This window comes from Mandrillus leucophaeus, unplaced genomic scaffold (assembly GCF_000951045.1).
Source record: "Mandrillus leucophaeus isolate KB7577 unplaced genomic scaffold, Mleu.le_1.0 Scaffold707, whole genome shotgun sequence".
Classification (NCBI taxonomy): Eukaryota; Metazoa; Chordata; class Mammalia; order Primates; family Cercopithecidae; genus Mandrillus; species Mandrillus leucophaeus.
Window position 1 is genome coordinate 1,047,514 of NW_012107664.1, and position 21,894 is coordinate 1,069,407.

The 21,894-nt window shown below is 36.0% G+C and overlaps 1 protein-coding gene across 1 annotated transcript in view; it reads right to left on the minus strand.

Moving 5' to 3' along the window:
- Window positions 1-2,345: 2,345 nt before the first annotated feature.
- The window catches only part of LOC105528191 (BTB/POZ domain-containing protein KCTD8-like), a 198,634-nt gene continuing 179,085 nt past the window's right edge, over window positions 2,346-21,894 (minus strand). The window contains exon 5 of the mRNA XM_011964814.1: window positions 2,346-3,687. Coding sequence (XP_011820204.1) covers window positions 3,227-3,687 — 461 coding nt within the window. The 3' untranslated portion in view covers window positions 2,346-3,226. The remainder of the gene's footprint in view (window positions 3,688-21,894) is intronic.

The following is a 21,894-nucleotide window of genomic DNA, read 5'->3' on the forward strand; positions in this document are numbered from 1 at the left end:
AAATGTTTTCTGTCTTGCTACACCTTTCATGGTCTTTTGACTAAAGAGAACAGACTTTTGTTGGGGCTTGTTTTGTCTGCACCTATTGGTGTTTCTGGGATGTGTAAGGCTCAAGTCTGGGATGTATGAGGCAAAAGGAAACCTCAGGGAACTTACCACCCACTATTCCTAGCTAGTCTTTCCTCTTCTTTCAGCCTTTTGTAGTCTCACTTTTTTTTTTTTAAATATAATGTAAAGGGATTTAATCACACTTACTAGGAAGAATAGGAAAAGGTAGTCTATCCATTTTTTCAGAATCAAAAATATCACACTTGACTTCTATTTTTTTTTCTCTCATCTTAGTTAGTACTAAATGTTTCCATTTAAACTAGCAATGGTAACACATCAGGTCGCAAGTTTAATAACTACTGTATACAAAAAAATATATAAAACACGTGGGGAAGAATAAATATTCAACTTCAGTGCCTGATTCCAGTCTTCTGATTTGTGGTGATTGTCAGATTTTATCTACTAGGCTTTTGGAAAGGGAGTTTTATATACCAATTTTAGCCCAACTCACCATTAAAGTTTGCTGTCTCCTTTTCTTCAAGGAAGAGTCCCCATTCTAGCTGCTTCCCTTGATCCCTTTTTAACCCAAATAGAGGCCAGCTAGGTTTTAGCTTCTGGGGAAAGCATGATGGTTTGGGAGAATCAGACCCACTGTAAGCTTCCTTCCAAAAGCAACAGCTGGTCATCTGTGTTTCTTGAATTTTCTGTTGACTTTTGAGACAAATGCCTGATGTATGATAAGTACTCAAAAGATGGTTGTTGAAGTGGGCTCCCTTCTATCCCATCCTTCTATCCCATGGTTCAGAACTTTTATTCTAATTTAGCAAGTACTGTTAGAATAGACAATTATCACTGGCCTCACTTATTTTACAGTGTAGAGATACGAAGAGATGACAGAGTTCCCAGTTACCAAATTATTTCCATTGCAATTCGATTTGAGCTATTTTATTGGGAAAGAAACAGAGCAAGGTGCAAGGTTTTCAGATTTATTCCTTGATTCCTTGCCTTTTGCAGCTGGACTTTGTGTCACAAGGGGAACCCTTGTACAAATTACATTTCCTAGGCTGCTTAGACAACTGGCTCCTACTTATATTTGGAAGAGGGAAAGTGCTGATGTAAAATCAGAATGTGGGGAAATGGAAAACTAGAGTAATGGTCTCTTCTGTGCTTCATGAAGCATCTTTGAAAGTGATTGTGACTCCTTAGAAGCTATAGTTCTTATAAGACAGCTTACCCCCCAGTATTACAAACTCCCCATTTGATAGAGCTAGTTCCTAGACTCCAGTAAGACAAACACCTTCCTTTTTTCTCTCCAGCTCCAGTAGTGATGGTGATGCGTTACTTCAATTACATCATTTAAATGTTTTCTATGGTATTATGCTCCTTTATGATCCCCATTATCCCTAAGATCACAGATAGTAAGTAGTGCAGGTGGGATTTGAACTGTGGAAACCCTACTGCCAAGCTCTATCCTCTCACCAGTGTGTTGCAGCTACATCAAGCCATTTTGGGACTGCCAACCTTCCCAAAATGAAATGCAGAACTTGAAAGTAGCTGTTTGCCTAAAACATGATAGATAATTCAAGGTAAATCATATATATTAGTTTCTTTGAATAGTCCACAGTAGGTGATATTTTATATAATGGTACAGTGAGAAATCTAACAATACAACCAAAAATGAATGCAGATTTTTTACACTTTGAGTTGATAATGCTCATCTTCTTCTATTGTGCTGAAAGAAATGTTACCACAAATGCTGCTCAACTTTTGACTAACCACAGAGGAGAACGAGTCCTTTAATTCTTGAAGATACTTTTACCCTCTCTCAGCCTTTCCTTTAGTGAAATTTCATGATATTATACATTTCTTTCTGTGAATATGGTGAGGCAAAATTGTGTGGCTTATGATAAGAAAGCTTCTTTCCACATGTACAACCAGGAAGAAATCATTTTTCAAAAAGCCTGGTCTTTTAGTTTGCCATTGCCATTTTTGTGCCTTGATCTGTAAGAGATAATTTACTAGCTGTTTTTGGAGAAGTGTTCAACCTGGTTAATAGGTAAAATAACATTTTAGTGTATTTTTACAAGAAGACTTTTTCTCTTGTGGGCTAAGTATTTATTAATCCATACCAATGCTATCTGGATCTGACTATATCTCCATTTTGAATTATGTTTTAAAGTTGTCAACATTAAGTCTGAACAAATCATTTTATAGCTTGGAGTTTTAAAGGAAAATTGAAAACAAGATGACAGTTGAATATTTTTAAAGAAAAGTCAATAGAAATCAAGAAATTCTAATACATTTTTCTTTTTTTAATAAATACATAAAGCTCTTTACCATTTCCCTATATTATTTTGATTAACATGATAATAGGATCTTTCAAAGTATCGTTATACCAATTTTCACAGCCTGATGTAAAAGACTCATTTCACAGTAATAGCCATGACTAGCATTAATAAATGAATGTTGATGCCATAAATAACAGTATAAGGCATATTTACACCATCTTAACATACATAAACACCATACACATACACAAAAAAGTCACAGATCCAGAACAAAGAAAATTCAGTCTCCTAGACAGCTTACATTTATAGGCTTTGCCTAAAGTATTTTTTTTTTTTTGGCTGTTTTTTTTTTAATTTTTTCTTTCCAAGCAACAAACATAGCTTCCCTATTTCTTGTGATTTATGTGTAACATTGTACTCATGCAAAAATAATACTTGTTTTATTGCATTAACATTTAGACAGCTTTAGATTTGGGTCCTATAACCATCGTCTAAAATTTTACTTGATGTTGCTTCATCCATATATCATTTTAGTTGGTATGATATGATGGTTTGTTTTTGATAAGTTACAAAGTGACAAACATGTCCAGTTGACCAGAGTTCAAAAAATCAAGATTCTAAGCTTCATCATGCACATTGTACTTTCATTCTTGTAAAATGGTTTGAATCAGATATTCCATTTTGATTTAACATTTATTTTTTTTTCTTTTTAATTATGTTTCTAAAAACAACAACAACAAAAGAATAAAAGAAAATACTGTTCCACATCCACTGTTCACAACAAGGAAGAGCAGCAAGAATCACACTGACCATTGTTAGGACACCAGTCAGGTGGTGACACTGTAGTAAACATTGAATGTCATCAAAATACTGTGGGAATGTGATAATTACTATAACCCATACTTCTGCAAGAGTTCAGATTGCCATTGGCGTTTGCGCTCTGGAAAATAATCTGGAATGTGGATTTTTTTAAAATCCTGAATACACTTTTTCATTTCTTCTTCCACACTTAGCTTCTCACAGACTTTCTTTTTGGACAGATTTGTTTCCCGGGACTTGCTGATGAGTGTCTGAAAGAGTTCACTGTTTCTGCGTTTGTCTGGTGGGGGCATCCATTGCACAGGTGCTTTTTTAGAGGGTCGATCCAATGTTAAGGTATTCGGTTGGTGAGCTGTTGCCTGCTGGGCACTGGACGGATTGTCCTGGGGAGTGCTTGCCTCTGAATGGCTGTCACAACTGGAAGTGGAGAGCTCATTACAGGAAGTCCCACTTTCACTTCCTTTATCAGTGACTTTGTCCTGTTTCCTATCTTCATGTTCTTGTTTAGGTGATACTATTTTCTGAGGTGGTCCTAAAAAGGAGGAAAAAAAAACAAAGAAAAAGAGTAGAACAGTTGAATAAGAAGTGTGAAGGTAAAATTAAATGAGCTCTATATTTTCTATTTTAAACCAAGAACATTTATTTTAATAAAAATGGTGCTTGTTGCACTAGTCTAGGTTTGTGGAATAAGACCTAGGGTCTTTAGTGTACATGGGAAGATGCAGCATGCTGATTAATTATTCAAAACAATAAAGTTTGAGAAATTTGTTTAATGAGAGTTTCTGTCTTAGAGACCATCAACAGCTTCATAGTGAAAAGAAGATTTTTGTTATTTTAATTACCAGCTCCTGGAATATATATAAAAAAATAATGTTTTGTTAGCCTTCCATCTGTTTTGTTAGACACTTAGTTCACTTTTGTTCTACCCACTGCACTAGGTGTCCTTTGTATATATATTCTGCCACTGTAAAAGCAAGAAAGTACCACTGCTATATTTTACAAAGCTGCAGTATTCTCCAGGCCCGGAGTCACAATCACATCATTTATGCTTCCAAAGGGGAGGCTGCTTTAAATCTTATTCTTAGTCTCTTCATCTTGTTTCATGTCTATTTCCTTGAGGAAAATTGTGGAAGTGCTATAAGATATATCGGGGTCTAATATTATGGTGTGAAAATATAGTTGAAATATGGTATTCTCTTAAAATATAAGATCTACCATTTGAGGTAAATTACTTAGGAAGACAATTTTCGGAAAGTGATAGTTTGCAAAGATAATTATTTCAGATACACAGTGTGTTTCCAAGAAAAGGCATATTTTATTCTCTCTGACTCCACTGTGGGATTAGGATCTCCATTTAACATTTATTAAACACTACCACACACCCAGAGCTGTTCTAAAACCTTCATTCAGTGGAGCCCAACAATTCAGAGATCTAAATTACTCAACTCTTATTTTATTTTCTTAGAGTCAAATTTTTGAACAAGTTGTATAAATCAGAATCAGGAAGAAGGCATCAGTCTTTTTAAACAATTGCCCAGGAGTTCTATTGTGCAGCCAGCCTTGAGAACAACTGGTCTAATTTAGAGGGTCTAACCTTGGATGCACACTGGAATCACCTACAAAGCTTCAGGTTATTATAACTTGGAACCAACCCCAGACCTCCTGATTTAATAGGGTGCTACCTGGCCATCAGGCCATTTAAGATTTTAATGTGCATCCAAGATTATGAACCACTGATCAGTCTAATATATGTGAAATGGGTTAATAGCCAACAAGGGTAGTTGATATTACTCGAAAGGATTAAGAGACAAAAAAACTTTTCTTAAAAGCAGCTCCTATGTGCAACATTCTGCTGGTTTCTATCACCATTTTTTTTTCTATTTAAAAATTAGAAGAAACACAAGTCAATGCCAAATATTGAGTTAAAGATTTTTAAAAGTTTTACAACTTTTTGGAATTATGGAAATATTCTCTCTTCATTACGGTGTGGATTATATGATTGTATACACTATGAAAATTGATAGAATTGTATACCTAAAATGGTTGAGCTTTTCTGTATGTAAATTATACCTTGACTAAGCTGACTCCCTCTCCTGAAAAACAAAAACAACAAAGAAACATACAGTATATATGCCTATATGTCTCTATCTCTATCTGTCTGTCTATCTATCTATCTATCATCTATCTATCTATCTATCTACCTACCTATGTATCATCTATCTATCTATCATCTATCTATCTATCTCAGGGAAAGTCCTTAGCAATATTTCGAACTTTCTTTGTCTGCAATATCATAAAACCAGGACAGATGTGAATGTTTATAATTGCCTAGTAAGGAATTACACTATTACATTTCAGAAGTATTTGCAACCAAGGATTTAAACATTTGTTGGGTTTTATTTGTTTTAACTCTCTCTCTGTCAGGGAGAGTCAGCTGAGACTTTGGGGTGAGGTGGAGAAAATGCACTGCTAACACTCTGTGTTGTACTTACCCAGATCCATTCGCTATTCTCCTCTGTCCATAGTGGCTGATGCGTATAGACTAAGTTCTTAAGCTCCCTAGCCTTGTGGCTTTCAGTTGGATTCAGTCAACAGCAAACACTAGCAAGATAACACCCTAACCCCACCCCACCCCCAGGAATGTGATGATCTGGTTATATCCCTGGACTAGAGGCTACAGCCCTATCAGGAAGCTCTCTCTGTCTCCCTCTCCCTTTTATTCTCCTTCCCTTTTCTACCACCCCTCTTGAGGCTCATAGTTTAAGGCCTACAGTTGTTGATGTGGTTTGACTGTGTCCCCACCCAAATATCACCTTGAATTGTAACTCCCACAATTCCCACTTGTCATGGGAGGGACCCAGTGGGAGGTAACTGAATCATGGGGTCAGGTCTTTCTTGTGCTGTTCTCACAATAGTGAATAAATCTCATGACACCTGATGGTTTTAGAAAGGAGTTCCCCTGCACAAGCTCTCTCTTTTGCCTGCTGCCATCCATGTAAGACATGACTTGCCCCTCCTTGCCTTCCACCATAATTGTGAGGTCTTCTCAGCCATATGGAACTTTAAGTCAATTAAACCTGTTTTTCTTCCCAGTCTCAGGTATGTCTTTATCAGCAGCATGAAAATGGACTAATACAGGTGTTAACCATTTAGGTACCATAACTAATCTTAGGGTACTTCCTACACTGTTGTAAACTGTCCTATATTAAATGTTCTTAAATGTTCCAGCTGAGTGTGCCTTCTCTGTCTTCCTGGGTTTCTGATAGATCCACTCTATCAGACCCACTCTGGCCACCAGCCATCTTCTCCATTGACTAGAGGGATGTTACTTGAAGGATCAGTTTTTAGTGGCACCAGATGTATGTGGTAATAAAATTTGAAAATAAATAGGTTTGGAGTCTTACTGACTTGGATTCAAATTCTGGCTCTGCAGAAAATACTAGCCTTGTGGCTTTGAACAAGATACTTAGCTCCTCTAAGCATTAATTTGCTCATCTATAATATGAGTAAAACTACTTTGCCCATAGGAGCATTTTAAGATTATATAAGATATCATGTAAAAGGATCTAGTATAAGGATTCTCAACAATGACAGCATATCAAAGTATATCAGTGGAATTTTTTGAATGTACATATGTCATATACATCCCTAGAGGTTTCTAGTTCAGTGTGAAGGACTGGTAATGTATATGTTTATATGAAGCTGGGAGTGGTGGAGGAGATGCAGCATCTCTTTAGTTACCTTTATGGCTGAATGTGAACCCAAGCAAGTATGAAATTCAACACCCTAATACAACATAGTATATAAATAATTGTAGGTTTTTTTACCCTTTCTGTCAATATTTTGCTATACTTTAAACAAAAGCCCCTATCAAAGGAATCTATGATTTTCATTCCCAATAATGACTAAAGGATTAAACTGCAAATATCTAAGCAAACCAACTTACATTAAGGATAAATAAGTGATGAAAAAATAATTTCCTGTTTATCGGCAGGGTAACAGAGCATTAGATAGAGTTATCCAGGCAGAAAAGCAATCACATCAAAGTGAAAGACAGTTCAGAAAGAAAGTACTAGATACTACCAAAGTAAATGCCTTATTCTATTTGTTTCTATTCACTGAGAGGAAGAAAAAAATGCTTAATGACAATAGAATGCAACATTTGTGTGATGAAAACTAATTGGTCTTGCAAGATAGAAGATTAAGGAAGCCCTCTTTGAAGAAGGGATCAATGAGTTCAGCTGAGAGCTCTGTATTCACTATACGCCAGACACAGGGCTAGGTTCTGGAGGAGACGCAAATATGGATAAGATGAGCTCTCTGCCTGATGAAGTTCACAGGCTTTCTTCAGCTCCAAGTGGGTGAGGACAAAAAGATGCAGAGACAAGATTTTACATGTGTGGCCAAGGATCCCTATAATTTTCTGGGAAGATGAACTAAGATGCACTCCATACCAAATGGGTCTAACTGAATTTCCTACACTAGCTTTTTTTTTCACTTTTTACTTTTCAATTATTTTTCAATTTTCTTTGCCACCTTTGAAAACGTCATCTATATCCCTCTCTTTTCTTCCCTCTTGTCTTTCCAATGACAAATAACATGGGTCAGGGCATGGTCAGAAATAAAGTCTATCAGAGAATAGTATTTTATAATTATTCAATGTTTGAAATGCTTGGGATATTTTAGAATATCTCTTTCTGTAGACTTCAAGAACTATGAAGAAAAGGGGAACCTGAATTTACTGTGATTTTAAGAGCTTTAAAAATAAAAAGAACTTAAAATAGTTATACACATTAATTAGAATTAACAAATATATATTAACATATTATATATATATACACATAGTGTATATATATATATTTTTCATGTTCTTTCATGTTTTGCTAATCCTATTTAATATGCTATCTTTAGGCAAGGTGGACTCTCAATCAGACCAAATAGATTCAGAGGTTTATATAAGGACTTAAAAGAGAATGCTTAGCTTTATTTTGTGTACAGCTTTGAAATAATAGAATAACATGACGGTTCTTTGCATAAATCATTAGGGATCACTAATAGTCTTTTTTGGCTTTATGCTATCAGTTTTAATTGCTATCCATTTAAGCATACTTTAAATTATTATTGATAACTTAGTAGATTTAAATTGGGACTAAGATACGATAACTTAAACTGATTTAGCTGCTTTTTATGACATGAAATTGAGAAAAATTAATTAATTTAGGTAAATAATGATTACTCTAGTTGCCCAGTTTTCTTGTGGATGCCTGTTAATTGCAGGCTTCCAGGGATAATTTAAAACTTTAATTTTATATTATTTTACTCATTGGCCCAAAGCCGCTTGACATGCTTTCAGCACCACATGAATGATAATTTAAATATCACAAACTAGTGAATATATGGGAAGAACATGATTATTAGAAATGTCTCTGTGTCTCTTCGACTAGTAATAGAATCAAATATATACCTGAAAGATCTTCCCAAAAGCATTTTGCCCTGTGAGTTAGGGCACCCAATAGACTTGGTTTAAAAATGAAAATAGAATTGTGTTTTGGTGGTATCATCATCTAAGATTTCTTCCATCATATAAAGAACTCATCACCATTTATTGAAGTGTAAGCAACAGATTAGTGAATAAGCAAATCTCATATTAACCTAAGATTTATCTGTAAAAAAAGAGTTAATTATTTTAAAGAGTTAGATAAATAGGTACACCTAGAAACTTTCAAATATTGGAACAATTAATCAACTTTTCATTTGGTTATTTGCTATTAAACAAACTAGGATATCCATCCAGGAATGCTCCATCCATTGAGCATTTGAAAATGGCAAGTAATCTTAACTAGGAGATCTGCAAACCAGCTACCTATGTCATGCCTCCTCAACATTATTTTTGAAGAACAGTCAGTATACATACATACACACACACACACACACACACACACCCACACACAGTTAGATGCATTTATTATGCTGCCATTTTTTCATCACTAGGGGAATAACTTTGGAAGATCTGCGTTTAGCCTGGTTCGGCCACTCCAACCAAGCAAGTACTTTGTGTTGGTCATGTAACCTCTCTAATAATTGGTTCTTTTTGGTTAATATTTTGGGGTTGTCCCCTAACTTCTTTTATGTTATAAAAGTCTGTATATCTAAATGATATAATGAATAGGAGGAGATTTTCCAAGCTGTAAAATTCTATCAAATATTAAGCATTAAAAGGTTACCATGAATAGAAATTACCACAGAACAAGGAAACAAATTCAATTACTACTACAGTATTTAAAAGAATTTTAGCGGTCAAGAATAACTTTCTGCAAGTTCACTGAGAGTAAGTGTAGTACTAGAATACATTATTAATTTATGTCTGTTTAATTACATCTATTCTTACTGGTGAATTGCCAGCAAAGAGAATGATACGTAAGGGCGCATTGTGTAGACTGTCTGGGTTCACATCTCAGTTTAAAAACTTACTAGATTTGTTATTCTGGGCAAGTTGTTTACTTTCCTTGAGCCTCAGTCTCCTCATGTTTAAACTTCAAATAGTTTTAACTAGGATTAAATGACCTAAAATATATTAAGTACTTTAAATCAGTCTGGCATGTATACATGCCGAAAAATGCTAATTATTATAATTCATTGTAAACATCCATGTGCCAATTGGCCATGGCATGGTCAATTTGTTCATTTGAATATTGAGAGTACCGATTGGATAATTGTAATGTTTCCACACTGATTCTGGGTCTGCACATAACCCCTAGGCACATATGAATTGCAGACAGTTCTCTTAGTTTCTTTCTTTCTTAAATTTTTATCTATTAAAAATGAAATTAAAACAGAAATATCTAGTCACATGGCTATGGTAAGAAGCAAATGAGATAATACATGTGAATGCATTTTGTAAGCTGTAAAGTTCTATACAAAGTAAACTTAGTTTATAGTCAATAATCTTGCGGCACTATTCACAATAGCAAAGACTTGGAACCAACCCAAATGTCCATCAATAACACACTGGATTAAGAAAATGTGGCACATGTACACCATGGAGTACTATGCAGCCATAAAAAAGGATGAGTTCATGTCCATTGTAGGGACATGGATGCAGCTGGAAACCATCATTCTCAGCAAACTATTGCAAGAACAGAAAACCAAACACTTCATATTCTCACTCATAAGTGGGAATTGAACAATGAAAACACTTGGACACAGGAAGGGGAACATCACACACCAGGGCCTGTTTTGGGGTGGGGGGAGGGAGGAGGGATAGCATTAGGAAATATACCTAATGTAAATGACGAGTTGATGGGTGCAGCACACCAACATGGCACATGTATACATATGTAACAAACCTGCACATTGTGCACATGTACCCTAGAACTTAAAGTATAATAAAAAAAAGAATCATCTATCATTTACACACTATCATTTACAAATGTATGAAATATTACATTTTTATGTTCAAAAGGGAATTTATTTAAGAAAATAAAACACAAAGACCCTGGTATAAGCTATCAAAAATGTGTGAATTAAGAGCAGTAGTAAAAAAAATTTTATTAAGTAAAATGTCACAAATAGAAAATATCACAATGGGCCCAAACTTGTAAAACTCAGCAAGACAGGGCTTTTGATCAGTTCCCTTGGGTTTTATTATATTAAAATAGAAAAGAGGAAAAGACAGCTTTTCCCAGTTATTTGAATAGATAATGAGGTACAGAAACGAAATGTCAACATTTTTGTCTTTAAAAAGGCTGCATGATTTCTGGGTAGTTCTGGGTGTGGGGATGTTTATAAGAGTATTTCTATATTTTTGTCCTTGAATACATAAGCATTTCCAAATAAAGTCTATGTACACAGCTGCACATTTGAAAAAAAAAACTTTTCATTTTAATCTTTTTACCTGCCCAATGATGATAAAAAATGATAGGTATGTAAAATGTGTCTGCAACACTCACAATTCCTAGAAGGGAAATTATCCTTTAATAGTGCTAAACTCAATGATGTGTGAATGGTTATGTGGTACTTAAACAGAATGAACCAATCTACCTTAAATATTAGCACCACATGCTTCTAAGTATTAAGCAGTTGATTCAAAAGGGAAAAACTCCATTTTGATTTCACATTTACTGAGCACCTATTATGTATAAGGCATAGTGTTAGTTACAAGGCTGGGGACACACACATATGTGCACACACACCTGTACAACCACAGTCCCTGATATTAAGTAGTTCAGGCTTGGGGTGACAAGTGCAGATGTAGCTAAAGTGTGAATGGGCATGGACAGGGGATCAAGGAGTAAAATAAAAAGAGGCTGATTTGTGATTGGAGTGAGCTAAGGAATGGGGTCATTTTTAATTAATCAGTAAAATTGGCATGCTTAATTGAAACTTACAGGTCATATAGGAGACATGTACCTCTTAGAACAGAAGACAAAATTAATTTATATGTGAGAAAAACTGAACTCATTTATTTATGTTTTCTATAATTTCCATTAGCATTACTTAACCGCTTTTATGAGTGAAAGAGTATAACAAAATAAAAGAAAAGAAGAGTGACTTGAAAAAAGAAACATGGTCATATTCCTTTTTTCATCCTGACATGGTCATCCCAAACCCACTCTTCTGATACTCTCTGAACTTAATTTTTATATTTACCTACTCATAGTGTGTGGCTCTCAGTCTTTAATTGTAAACTCAAAGGCAGAAACTGTGTTTTTCTATTCTCTCATGGTGCCTTCATCAGAATAGCTGCTTAACAAAATTAGTAAAATTATCTTCATGCCTCTGAATTTCGATAGTATTTAATACTAACTACATTATTCACTTGGAAGTTAGTATTTACTACCTTTTAGGTTAGTAAATATTCATTTTGATGTCCACAGACTAGTAAGAATGCTCCCACCCCCCACAAATAAAAATTGGTCCTGAGGTCACACTTCTGGTGTCCCATATCCCTCAGAGTTTATAATTTCCATGAGGGCTTAGATGGCATGTATTACTCAGACAGTTCAGGAGCCTGATTTGTATTATCACTGATTAAGCAATACTATAATAGTAATGTGCATAAGCAAATGTAATGCAGCATAAGAAAAGAAATATCAGAGAAAATTTAATGCAGCACGAGAAAAGAAATATCAGAAAATATATTTGTTTAGTGAGACATACATTAGAAGAGGTGTCCAAAAATAATCTTATTGCCTTTCTCTCATTGTACAAATCAGTATCTTCCTATGACTCAATTATTTCTGTAGATCATGCCCAAGGTCACCTTTGGCTATCCAGTAGATTCATCTTTTATTTTCAATCACTTGTTACGTCTTATCAATTCTACCATTACAGCAACTCTTGAATCTATCTATTCATCTCTGTTCCAATTTCCACCACCTATGACAGGTTTCTCATTGTATTTTCTAACCAATTCTCTGATTCCACTTTAGTCCTACTTCAAACTATTCTCAACGCCACTGCTAAATATACACTCCTAAAACCTAATTGCATTAAGTATATCCTTGTGCAAAAACTTTCTAAATAGTTCCTCTGCATATAAGATAAAATTTGATTATGACATCTTGGCTTTGGAGACTATCTTTAGTGTAACACAAATAACCCCAGATCATATTTTAGTGCTTCCCATTTGGTGACTCCAATATACTTGTTTCTGGTGAATGCCTTGCTCTACCAATGCTTGCTTTTCTCTGAACTGTATCCTTTCCTTGCCCATGCCCCTTTTAGCTATCCTTAAAAGCCTGATCCACATGCTGCTTTCAGCATAAAACTTCTCATTATCATATTTGGACGTAATTCCTTGTGATTTCCTTTTTTTTTTTTTTTTTTTTTAATAACCCATAGTTTGTTTGAATCCATCTCAAGGTACTGAGCCTATTTTGTCTTAAATAACAGTTATTTCTGTACTCAGTTTAACTTTCATCCCTGTGTTCTGCCCCACCACACACACACAAATATACACACAAAACACATACACACCAATATAGTTAATACTGGAGTGGGGTAGTTAAGTGCTGGGAGGAGGAGGACGGGGTCCCTGGTGAGGTCTCCACGGTCGGGCCTGTGCCCACAGACCTAGGTAAAGACAGACACCCCTGTTTTCGTGCCCAAGTATGCATTTTCCAAGGCTACTCTGGCCTGTCATGCCCCCATCCTGGGCCTATAAACACCCCAAGACCCTAGCCGGCACAGACACAAGAGGCTGGACATCAAGAACACACGGGCAGAACAGCACACAGGTGGCTGAACGTCCAGAGGAGCAGAGGAGCGGAAGAGCACACACCGACAGGCACTGGCAGAGGCCAGCAGGCCATCAACTGGGGGAACGATGTGGAGGCTGAAGGGAATTTGGCAGAAGCAGTCAGAGGAGAACTGGGCTGCCTTACTCCAGGCAAAAAACACCTTCCCACTCCATACCCCTGCTGGCTCCCCATCCATCTGCAGAGAGCCACTTCCAACACCCAGTGAAAACTTGCGCTCATTCTCCAAGCCCATATGTAATCCAATTTTTCTGGTACACTAAGGCAAGAACCCTGGGATACAGAAAGCCCTTTGTCCTTGTGATAAGGAAGAGGCTCTAATTGAGCTGATTAACACAAGCCTCCTACAGATGGCAAAACTAAAAGAACACACTGTAACGTGCCCTCTGGGGCCTAAGGAGCTGTAAACATTCACCCCTAGACGCTGCCGTGGGGTCGGAGCCCACATTCCCCACGACCTGCCCGTCTGCATGCTACCCCTAGGGGTTCTGAGCAGTGGGGCACCGAGGAAGTGAGTCACGCCCGCATCACATGCCCTGCCAGGGGGACAAGGAAGTTTTTCCCGTTTCACAGTCACTTATGGGATAGAGAGTTTGTCCTTTTTGTCTTGGTATTTCCTGAAGCATCACCACATGGCTAGACTCATAAGAATTCAGTAACCGTTTATCTAATTGAATTAAATGAAATTAATATTACCTACAAAATATTGTCTAAGCACACAGGGGATTACTTTATTCTTAAATAAGTTTATTTTTGTTTTGTTTTGGTTTAACCGAACTATATAAACCCAAGTGTAACTCAGCTTAAGGAGTGTAACTCACCTTAAGGAGTGTAACAAAAACGAAGAAATGGGGGATTCGAAGATAAACCATTTAGCAGTGAGTAATACGAAGAGCCTCACAGTCTCTCTAGTTAATGAAAATATCATTCCTTTGGAAAAGTTCCTACCTTATTCCTTTTAGTTTATTAAAGAGAAATAAGTGACTTGAGAACCACACATAATGTGGAAAAATAATTTTCTTTTTTCTGAAGAAGAACGCTACCTCACTTACATGATTGTACCTGATGCTCGTAGTAGAAAACGTATTAGGTGTTCATTTGTCCTCTCAGAAGCCTTTATCACATGCAAAATTGTTACAGACACCTTGCAAGAGCTCTTCATTTAAAACTCATCTCTTCATTTCCACCATGGAAGCTAGGATTCTATCCACATTCACCCTTCTTGTGCTTAAATCAAAAACATAAACTCCACACAAAGATGCCTAGGCTCCTTTTAGAATCTGGAATGAAGACTACGGAACTACTTCCTGCTCGTTCCAAGGTTCCCACGTCTGAATCTACCATTCCTTATCACTGTCATTGGCATAGTTGTTTTTCACATGCCCAGGTAACAACCTTCTAATGACCTTCTTTTTCACAAGCACATGTTTTATGAGAAGGATGATTTATTTGGTTTTCTAATTTGTGAACACAAGCCTATGCCTGCTTGTTTCACATCTATAAAATGTGGATCATAACACCTACAAGGTGCTTAGCAATGATTAATGAGATGTTGTCTTTACAACGTATCTGGTGGCTCCGGGAGGAAAAACGAAGGCACTCTGTTAATATAGGTTGGGGGTACACTTATGAGGGCTGTGTATAACAAATTTATATGAACATAAAACCATGCTGGTTGTAAATTATTGTTGCCTGTTATGCAATACTAAACAGCTGCCTTAGACCTGAGGAAAAATCTCTCAGTGACAATAAGGGAAGCAGAGACTGTGGAAGAAGTAAACACACACACACACAGATACACACACATATAGATGCACACAAATACACACCAAAAAAACAGTGTAACACTCTTGTGTTGCAGGAGCAGCTACAATTGCCAGCAGAAGCCATAGTTGAGTGGATTTTTATTTGTTGGATCTCTTCAGATCTTAAGTGCCTGCCTGCCAATAAATGTTTTCAAGTATTTCCAACAATCCTCAGTCATATGCAACTTCTTGTAGCTGCCATACTATTGAATGTGAGCACTGCTTCTTTTTACTTTGAAATTCATAAAAGTGTGCCTGTTATGGCAGCAGCTCGGTGCAGAATCATTATGATGAAGGAAAGATGAAGGCGTATATGTGCATAGCAGAGTTTAATTTCATTTCATAGTACAATAAAAAAGTGCTCAGCTTTTGAATAGAGCAGAATTGTGCTTGATGTGAAGTTCTGATATGTATTAGCTAGGTGCCAAATGTGTCTTTAAGGTTCATTTTCCTATTCTGTCTAAAAAGGAATAGAAATATGGCACCTCCCTCCTAGGGTTACTTTAAGTCAAAATAAATGTGAGGAAGGCCTTTGTAGTAGGCTAAAATGTGATTCAAAAAAAGATAGCAGGCACGAATCCCTGGAACCTGTAAATGTCACTTTCCATGACAAAAGTCTTTGTAGATGTAATTAAGGATTTTAAGATGGTGAAATTATTCTGGATTATCCAACTGGATCCTAAATTCAATCAGTGGTACCCTTACAAGAGGGAGGCAGTGAAAGATCTGATACTTACAGAGGAGAAGGGGACAATGTGACCATAGAATCAGATGTTGTAGTGATGCAGCTACAAATTCTGGAATGTCAGCTGCCATCAGAAGCAAGTAACAAATTTTTCCCTAGAATATCTCAAGATAGTGTAGCCCTGCTGACAGCCTAGTGAAACTGACTTTAGACTCTGGAGTCTGTGAGAGAATAAATTTCTGGTTGTGTAAGTCACCAAGCTTATGGTAATTTGTCATAGTAGCCAATAGAAACAAATACAAGTGATTTAGTGTAATTCCTGGCCCTTGGTAGATACTGAGTTATGTCATCTTACATAAGTGAACATAATATTGTCCTTAATAACTGAATGCTATTGGATCTAAATTGTGGAATCTTAATTGTTCTATTAAAATAAAATGTTTTGCAGGCTCTATCGAATTGCCATCCTGTTTCTTTAAGCTACTATAGTAGTGATAAGCCCAGAATATTGTACTGCAAATCATTCCACTTGGTGGGTATCCCTAATGTTAAAAACTTCCTATACTCAGCCATAATTTGTCTCCTCAAATAGTGCCATTAACTAATTTTATGTCTACCTTCTGGAGCAACACAGAATGAATCTATTCCCTGCTTTTAACTAAGGGCCCTTAATATTTTGGAAAACCATTATCATATCTAGTCAAAGTCTTCTCCAATTACATAGATCAATCATTATTTGAATAATGAGGTTAATAGGGATAGCCACTTCACCTTATCTCTGTTCCCATAAGACTCTATTTTCTCTTTCTACAAACATTCAAACATAGCCACCCATCTACCCATTCCAACACACATGCACACACACACAATCACAGAACTGTCTCTCTCTATAGCTGACTCTACACACATTTCCAGAACCTGATCATTTCTTTTCATTCTAGTCTCATGTTTTTACTGCCTTTGGACACCTTCTAAACTTCAAAAAAATCATGTCAAAAATAACTTAATTATTCTTTTTCTCTTAAACCAGTTTCTCCTCTTATGCTTTCTATTTTCCTATTTTTATAGAAGCACCACAGTCTTCTTAATTACCCAGGTTTCAAATCTCAGTCATTTTTGCTATTACAATTTCTACCCCTCTACTGATACCCTCCCCCAACAAACAGTTGCCTAGTCCTCTTGATACTTTGATAATAGTATCATTTTCCTCACCTTCAGTCTTCACTCTCATGGTTTTGATCCCAATTAACTCTTACTGAATCAACTGTAATAACCTTCTAGAGAGTCTTTCGTCTCTAATCTTTATATCCTTTTATCCATACTAAACAAAGATGTCAGCAACATTGCACTGAAACATAGCTCTTATTACAGCACCTGTTCTCTGAAAACCTCAATGGCTTTCAGAAATATATCCAAATCTTTTAGCTCCACAGACAAGACTTTCCTTGGCCTAGTTCGAGCTTAAAGTCCACACTTCATTTTCTATTACTCTCAGCCTTCATTCAAGTGAAATTGGAGGAATTAATATTAGCCTACATATCACATGCATTCCTGTCTTTAATTCTTCACCTATATGAATTATAGGTTGAGATCTATTTATAATGATATTTGTTTAGATGGAGTAAATTTCTTATTGACTGTGTGGGTATGTGTGTCTGAGAATATAGGTGGTGCTCTATCTATCTTATATGACAGAGCCTAATTACCAGGCTAAAGTATACATTTCTAACCCAGACTAGGCCAATCATAATGCCCTACCTAATCAGCCCCCTAATCCACAGTAAGGATGAGGGTTGTAAGGTATATAATCTGGGTGACTCAATAACATGAAATCTCTGGAATACTTCAAACTGTTCATGAGGCGAAAGAATGAGAATGCCGTTACATTTTTGGCCAAAAACCTCTCAGATATGTGAGTAGGAGACTAAGTCCCTCAATCCCAACTACAATAGGGGAGAATGACAGCTGAAAGGAAATCCTAACAGTATTTGGATGTCTGGTTCAGTGATTTCTATTACCAACTCCACTGTTAGGCAAGTATTTTAGACCAAATAAAATAAAAATTTTATAAAACAAATTTATCTTATAAATTTAGGTATTTTATTAGATGCAAATACCCTTGAAACATAACAGAACTCTCTTCCTGAAACAAGTTGAGTGATGTGTTGTTTGTATTTGTTATTGGAGAACTCTAATACTTAATGCTGTTGCGGGAAGTCAGGGACCCGGAATGGAGGGACCGGCTGGAGCTGCAGCAGAGGAACGTAAATTGTGAAGATTTCATGGACATATATCAGTTCCCAAAATTAATACTTTTATAATTTCTTACACCTGTCTTTACTGCAATCTCTGAACATAAATTGTGAAGATTTCATGGACATTTATCACTTCTCTATTAATGCTTTTATAATTTCTTATACTTGTCTTACTTTAATCTCTTAATCCTGTTATCTTCATAAACTGAGAATGTATGTCACTTCAGGACCCTGTGATGATTGAGTTAACTGTACAAATTGATTGTAAAACATGTGTGTGTTAACAATATGAAATCAGTGCACCTTGAAAAAGAACAGAATAACAGCAATTTTAGGGAACAAGAGAAGATACCATAAGATCTGACTGCCTGTGGGGTCTGGCAAAAGAGCCATATTTTTCTTCTTGCACAGAGCCTATAAACGGACATGCAAGTAGGAGAGATATCACTAAATTCTTTTCCTAGCAAGGAATATTAAATAGTAAGACCCTAGGAAAGTAATTGCATTCCTGGGAGGAGGTCTATAAAAGGCCACTCTAGGAGTGTCTGTCCTATGCTGTTGAGATAAGGACTGAGATATGCCCTGGTCTCCTGCAGTACCTTCAGGCTTATTAGGGTTGGAAAAAAATCCCGCCCTGGTAAATTTCAGGTCAGACGAGTTCTCTGCTCTTGAACCCTGTTTTCTGTTGTTTAAGATATTTATCAAGACAGTACATGCACAGCTGAACATAGACCCTCATCAGTAATTCTAATTTTGCCCTTTGCCTCGTGATATTTGCTTTTGTCCTTGCCCTTTTTTCTCAGAAGCACATGATTTTTGTTCTCCCTTTTGCCCTTTGAAGCATGTGATCTTTGTGACCTACTCCCTGTTCATACACCCTCTCCCCTTTTTGAAATTCCTAACAAAAACTTGCTAGTTTTGCGGCTCAGGTGGGCATCATGGACCTACCCATATGTGATGTCATCCCCGGTGACCCAGCTGTAAAATTCTTCTCTTTGTAATCTTTCCCTTTATTTCTCAGATCGGCTGACACTTAGGGAAAATAGGAAGAACCTACATTGAAATATTGGGGGTGGGTTTCCCTGATAAATGCTTAATGCATAAACTAAATTTTTAATGCACATTTCTAGTTACTGACCAAAGAAATTGGAGAAATTTGGAGAAAATCAGACAAAAACAAATCTAATCATTGTATATTTATGAGCAAATTATTATGACAGCAATATAAACAATTAAAAGAGTCCTAGAAATTTACTATTATATTATTAACAGGGTCATGTGCCCTCATTCCTTAAGGCTAGGATGGGTATTATTTACCCTATTATTACTGGCCTAGACTGAGCTCCTCATCCACTCCTATGTCCTGAGGGAAAAAAATCTATCTCGAAAAGTAGATGGGGTGCAAGGTAAGCAAAGATGCACACACACAGGCACACACACATGCATATACACAGAACTGATAAATACTTCATTATGCAAGTGTGGTTAAATATAGAAATCACTATGTTTTGTAGTAAACTAAGTTTTTCATACCATCCTTCAGCAACATGTCACTATGTGTCACCTTTTCCTGTATAGCCACTTGTGATGGTTAATATGAATGTCAACTTGATTGGATTGAAGGATGTAAAGTATAGATCCTGGGTGTGTCTGTGAGGGTGTTGCCAAAGGAGATTAACATTTGAGTCAGTGAACTGTGAGAGGCACACCCACCCTCAATCCAGGTGGGCACCATCTAATCAACTGCCAGCATGGCCAAAATAAAAGGAGGCAGAAGAACACGGAGTGATTAGACTGGCTTAGCCTCCCAGCCTACATCTTTCTCCCATGCTTGATGCTTCCTGTCCTTGAACATCAGACTCCAAGTTCTTCAGCTTTGGGACTCAGAATGGCTTCCTTGTGCTTCAGCTGGCAGAAAGCCTATCATGAGACCCTGTGATGGTGTGATATAGTACTCCTTAATAAACACCCCTTTATATATACATCTATACAATCTGTTCTGTCCCTCTAGAGAACCCTAATATATCACTAGTTGAAAAAGATAATAAGCTGAGATAAACAAACCTAGTAATAAAATAAGTATAATTTTACTTAGTTTATATTTTAACAAGTAAAGTTATAATAATATATAATATTTATTGAATACTTCTGGATCAGGTACCATGCTTAGCGCACTATACATAGCATCTCATTTACATCTCACAATAGCTTCATAAAGTAGAGGCCTCTTATGTTCACTTTACACATTAGGAAACTGAGGTTTAGAGAGGTTATGAAACTTGACAGGTCATATTTGGAAGAGGCAGAGGCAGATGTAGATCTGTCTGACTTTAGAGCTTATGCTAAGTTAAGCTCTGAGATACATATGCTGCCACAAAAATCCTGAAATTATGAGTAATTTCACAAAAATCCTGAAATTATGAGTAATTATATCTCTAGTTCAGAATTTAAAGAAAGCTGCTTTCCTTAAATTCTAAACTAGAGATATAATTACTCATAATTTCAAGCCCTTAAGGATTAAACTAAGATGCATATCTGAAAATTTGGGGATAAAAGTATGCTTAACGGTACTTGAGTATTATCATTTATTTAGATAGTAAGCAATAAAACATTATTTTATTTTACATCTAGCTATTTGAACAAACAAATTTTTAAAGGCTATACATAGGAAAATTAGACATTGCTTTCTAACTCAGTTCATTGGGAGTTACTGGGACTGAGGCTCTTTAACCAACCAATGTCTATTTATCAAATGTAAGGATTTTTGTTGTTGTTGTTCTTTCACAAAGAAATGGTGAGGTTGCAATATCCTCTGACATACATATTTCTGTGAATTCAGACCAATAAAAAGTCTATTTTATATTAATTAGAGGAACCATTATAAAAAGCAACTATGGTTTAAAGGAAAATTATATGTTAAAAATGTAAATCCAACAGTAAAATTTACAGAGTGAAATTAGGAAAATAGGTAAGATGTAAAGGGAACATAACAAAGAAAGAATAGAGAGGATGAATCCTAAGACTATTCTTAGGATTACTTAGAACCCATGACTTGTCAGGTAACATAATTTCCAAAATATCAAAATTATATTTACGATAAGATACATTTTAGACCAAACTTTTCAATGATGCGCAGCACATGATCCAGAAAGGTTCTGACAGAAGGCCAGAAATTTCTGCTAAGAGTTTTCAGAGCCTAATTAAATAATGAGCAGATTCTGTCAGTGTTGAGATGCCTTGAACTTTTCCTGTCACTTTATAGTGCACTTTAGTCTAAACCTGATATTTCAATAGCACCATTAACATCAATCTTATTTTCTGACATTAAAGTCTTACAGATTAAAAGTAAAAGATCATGAAATGCTACTAATGAAACCATTATAAGGTAAAAAGATATACTGGTAACACCTTCTATATAGATCAATGGAAATGTTATGTCAGGGGTAAATTTGCACTGGAAATACTTTTGAAAAAGCATATTTAATTATGAGCTATATTAATGGTTATTCATTAAGAGCTTGGAGGTAGAGAAAAACAGAGTATGCTTTTGGTATAACTCATGTGACTCATAACTTTCCTTGAAGTGCTGAGAACACAGAATTCACAGAGATGAATATTTTCTTTTGACTTCATGTGGTTCAGTGAAAGTAATCGGGGTGCCTACTCTTTGCTCACTTTATAAAAATTACTTAAAAGAATTACATGCTACTTGAATGAAAAATTCAAATATTTTCT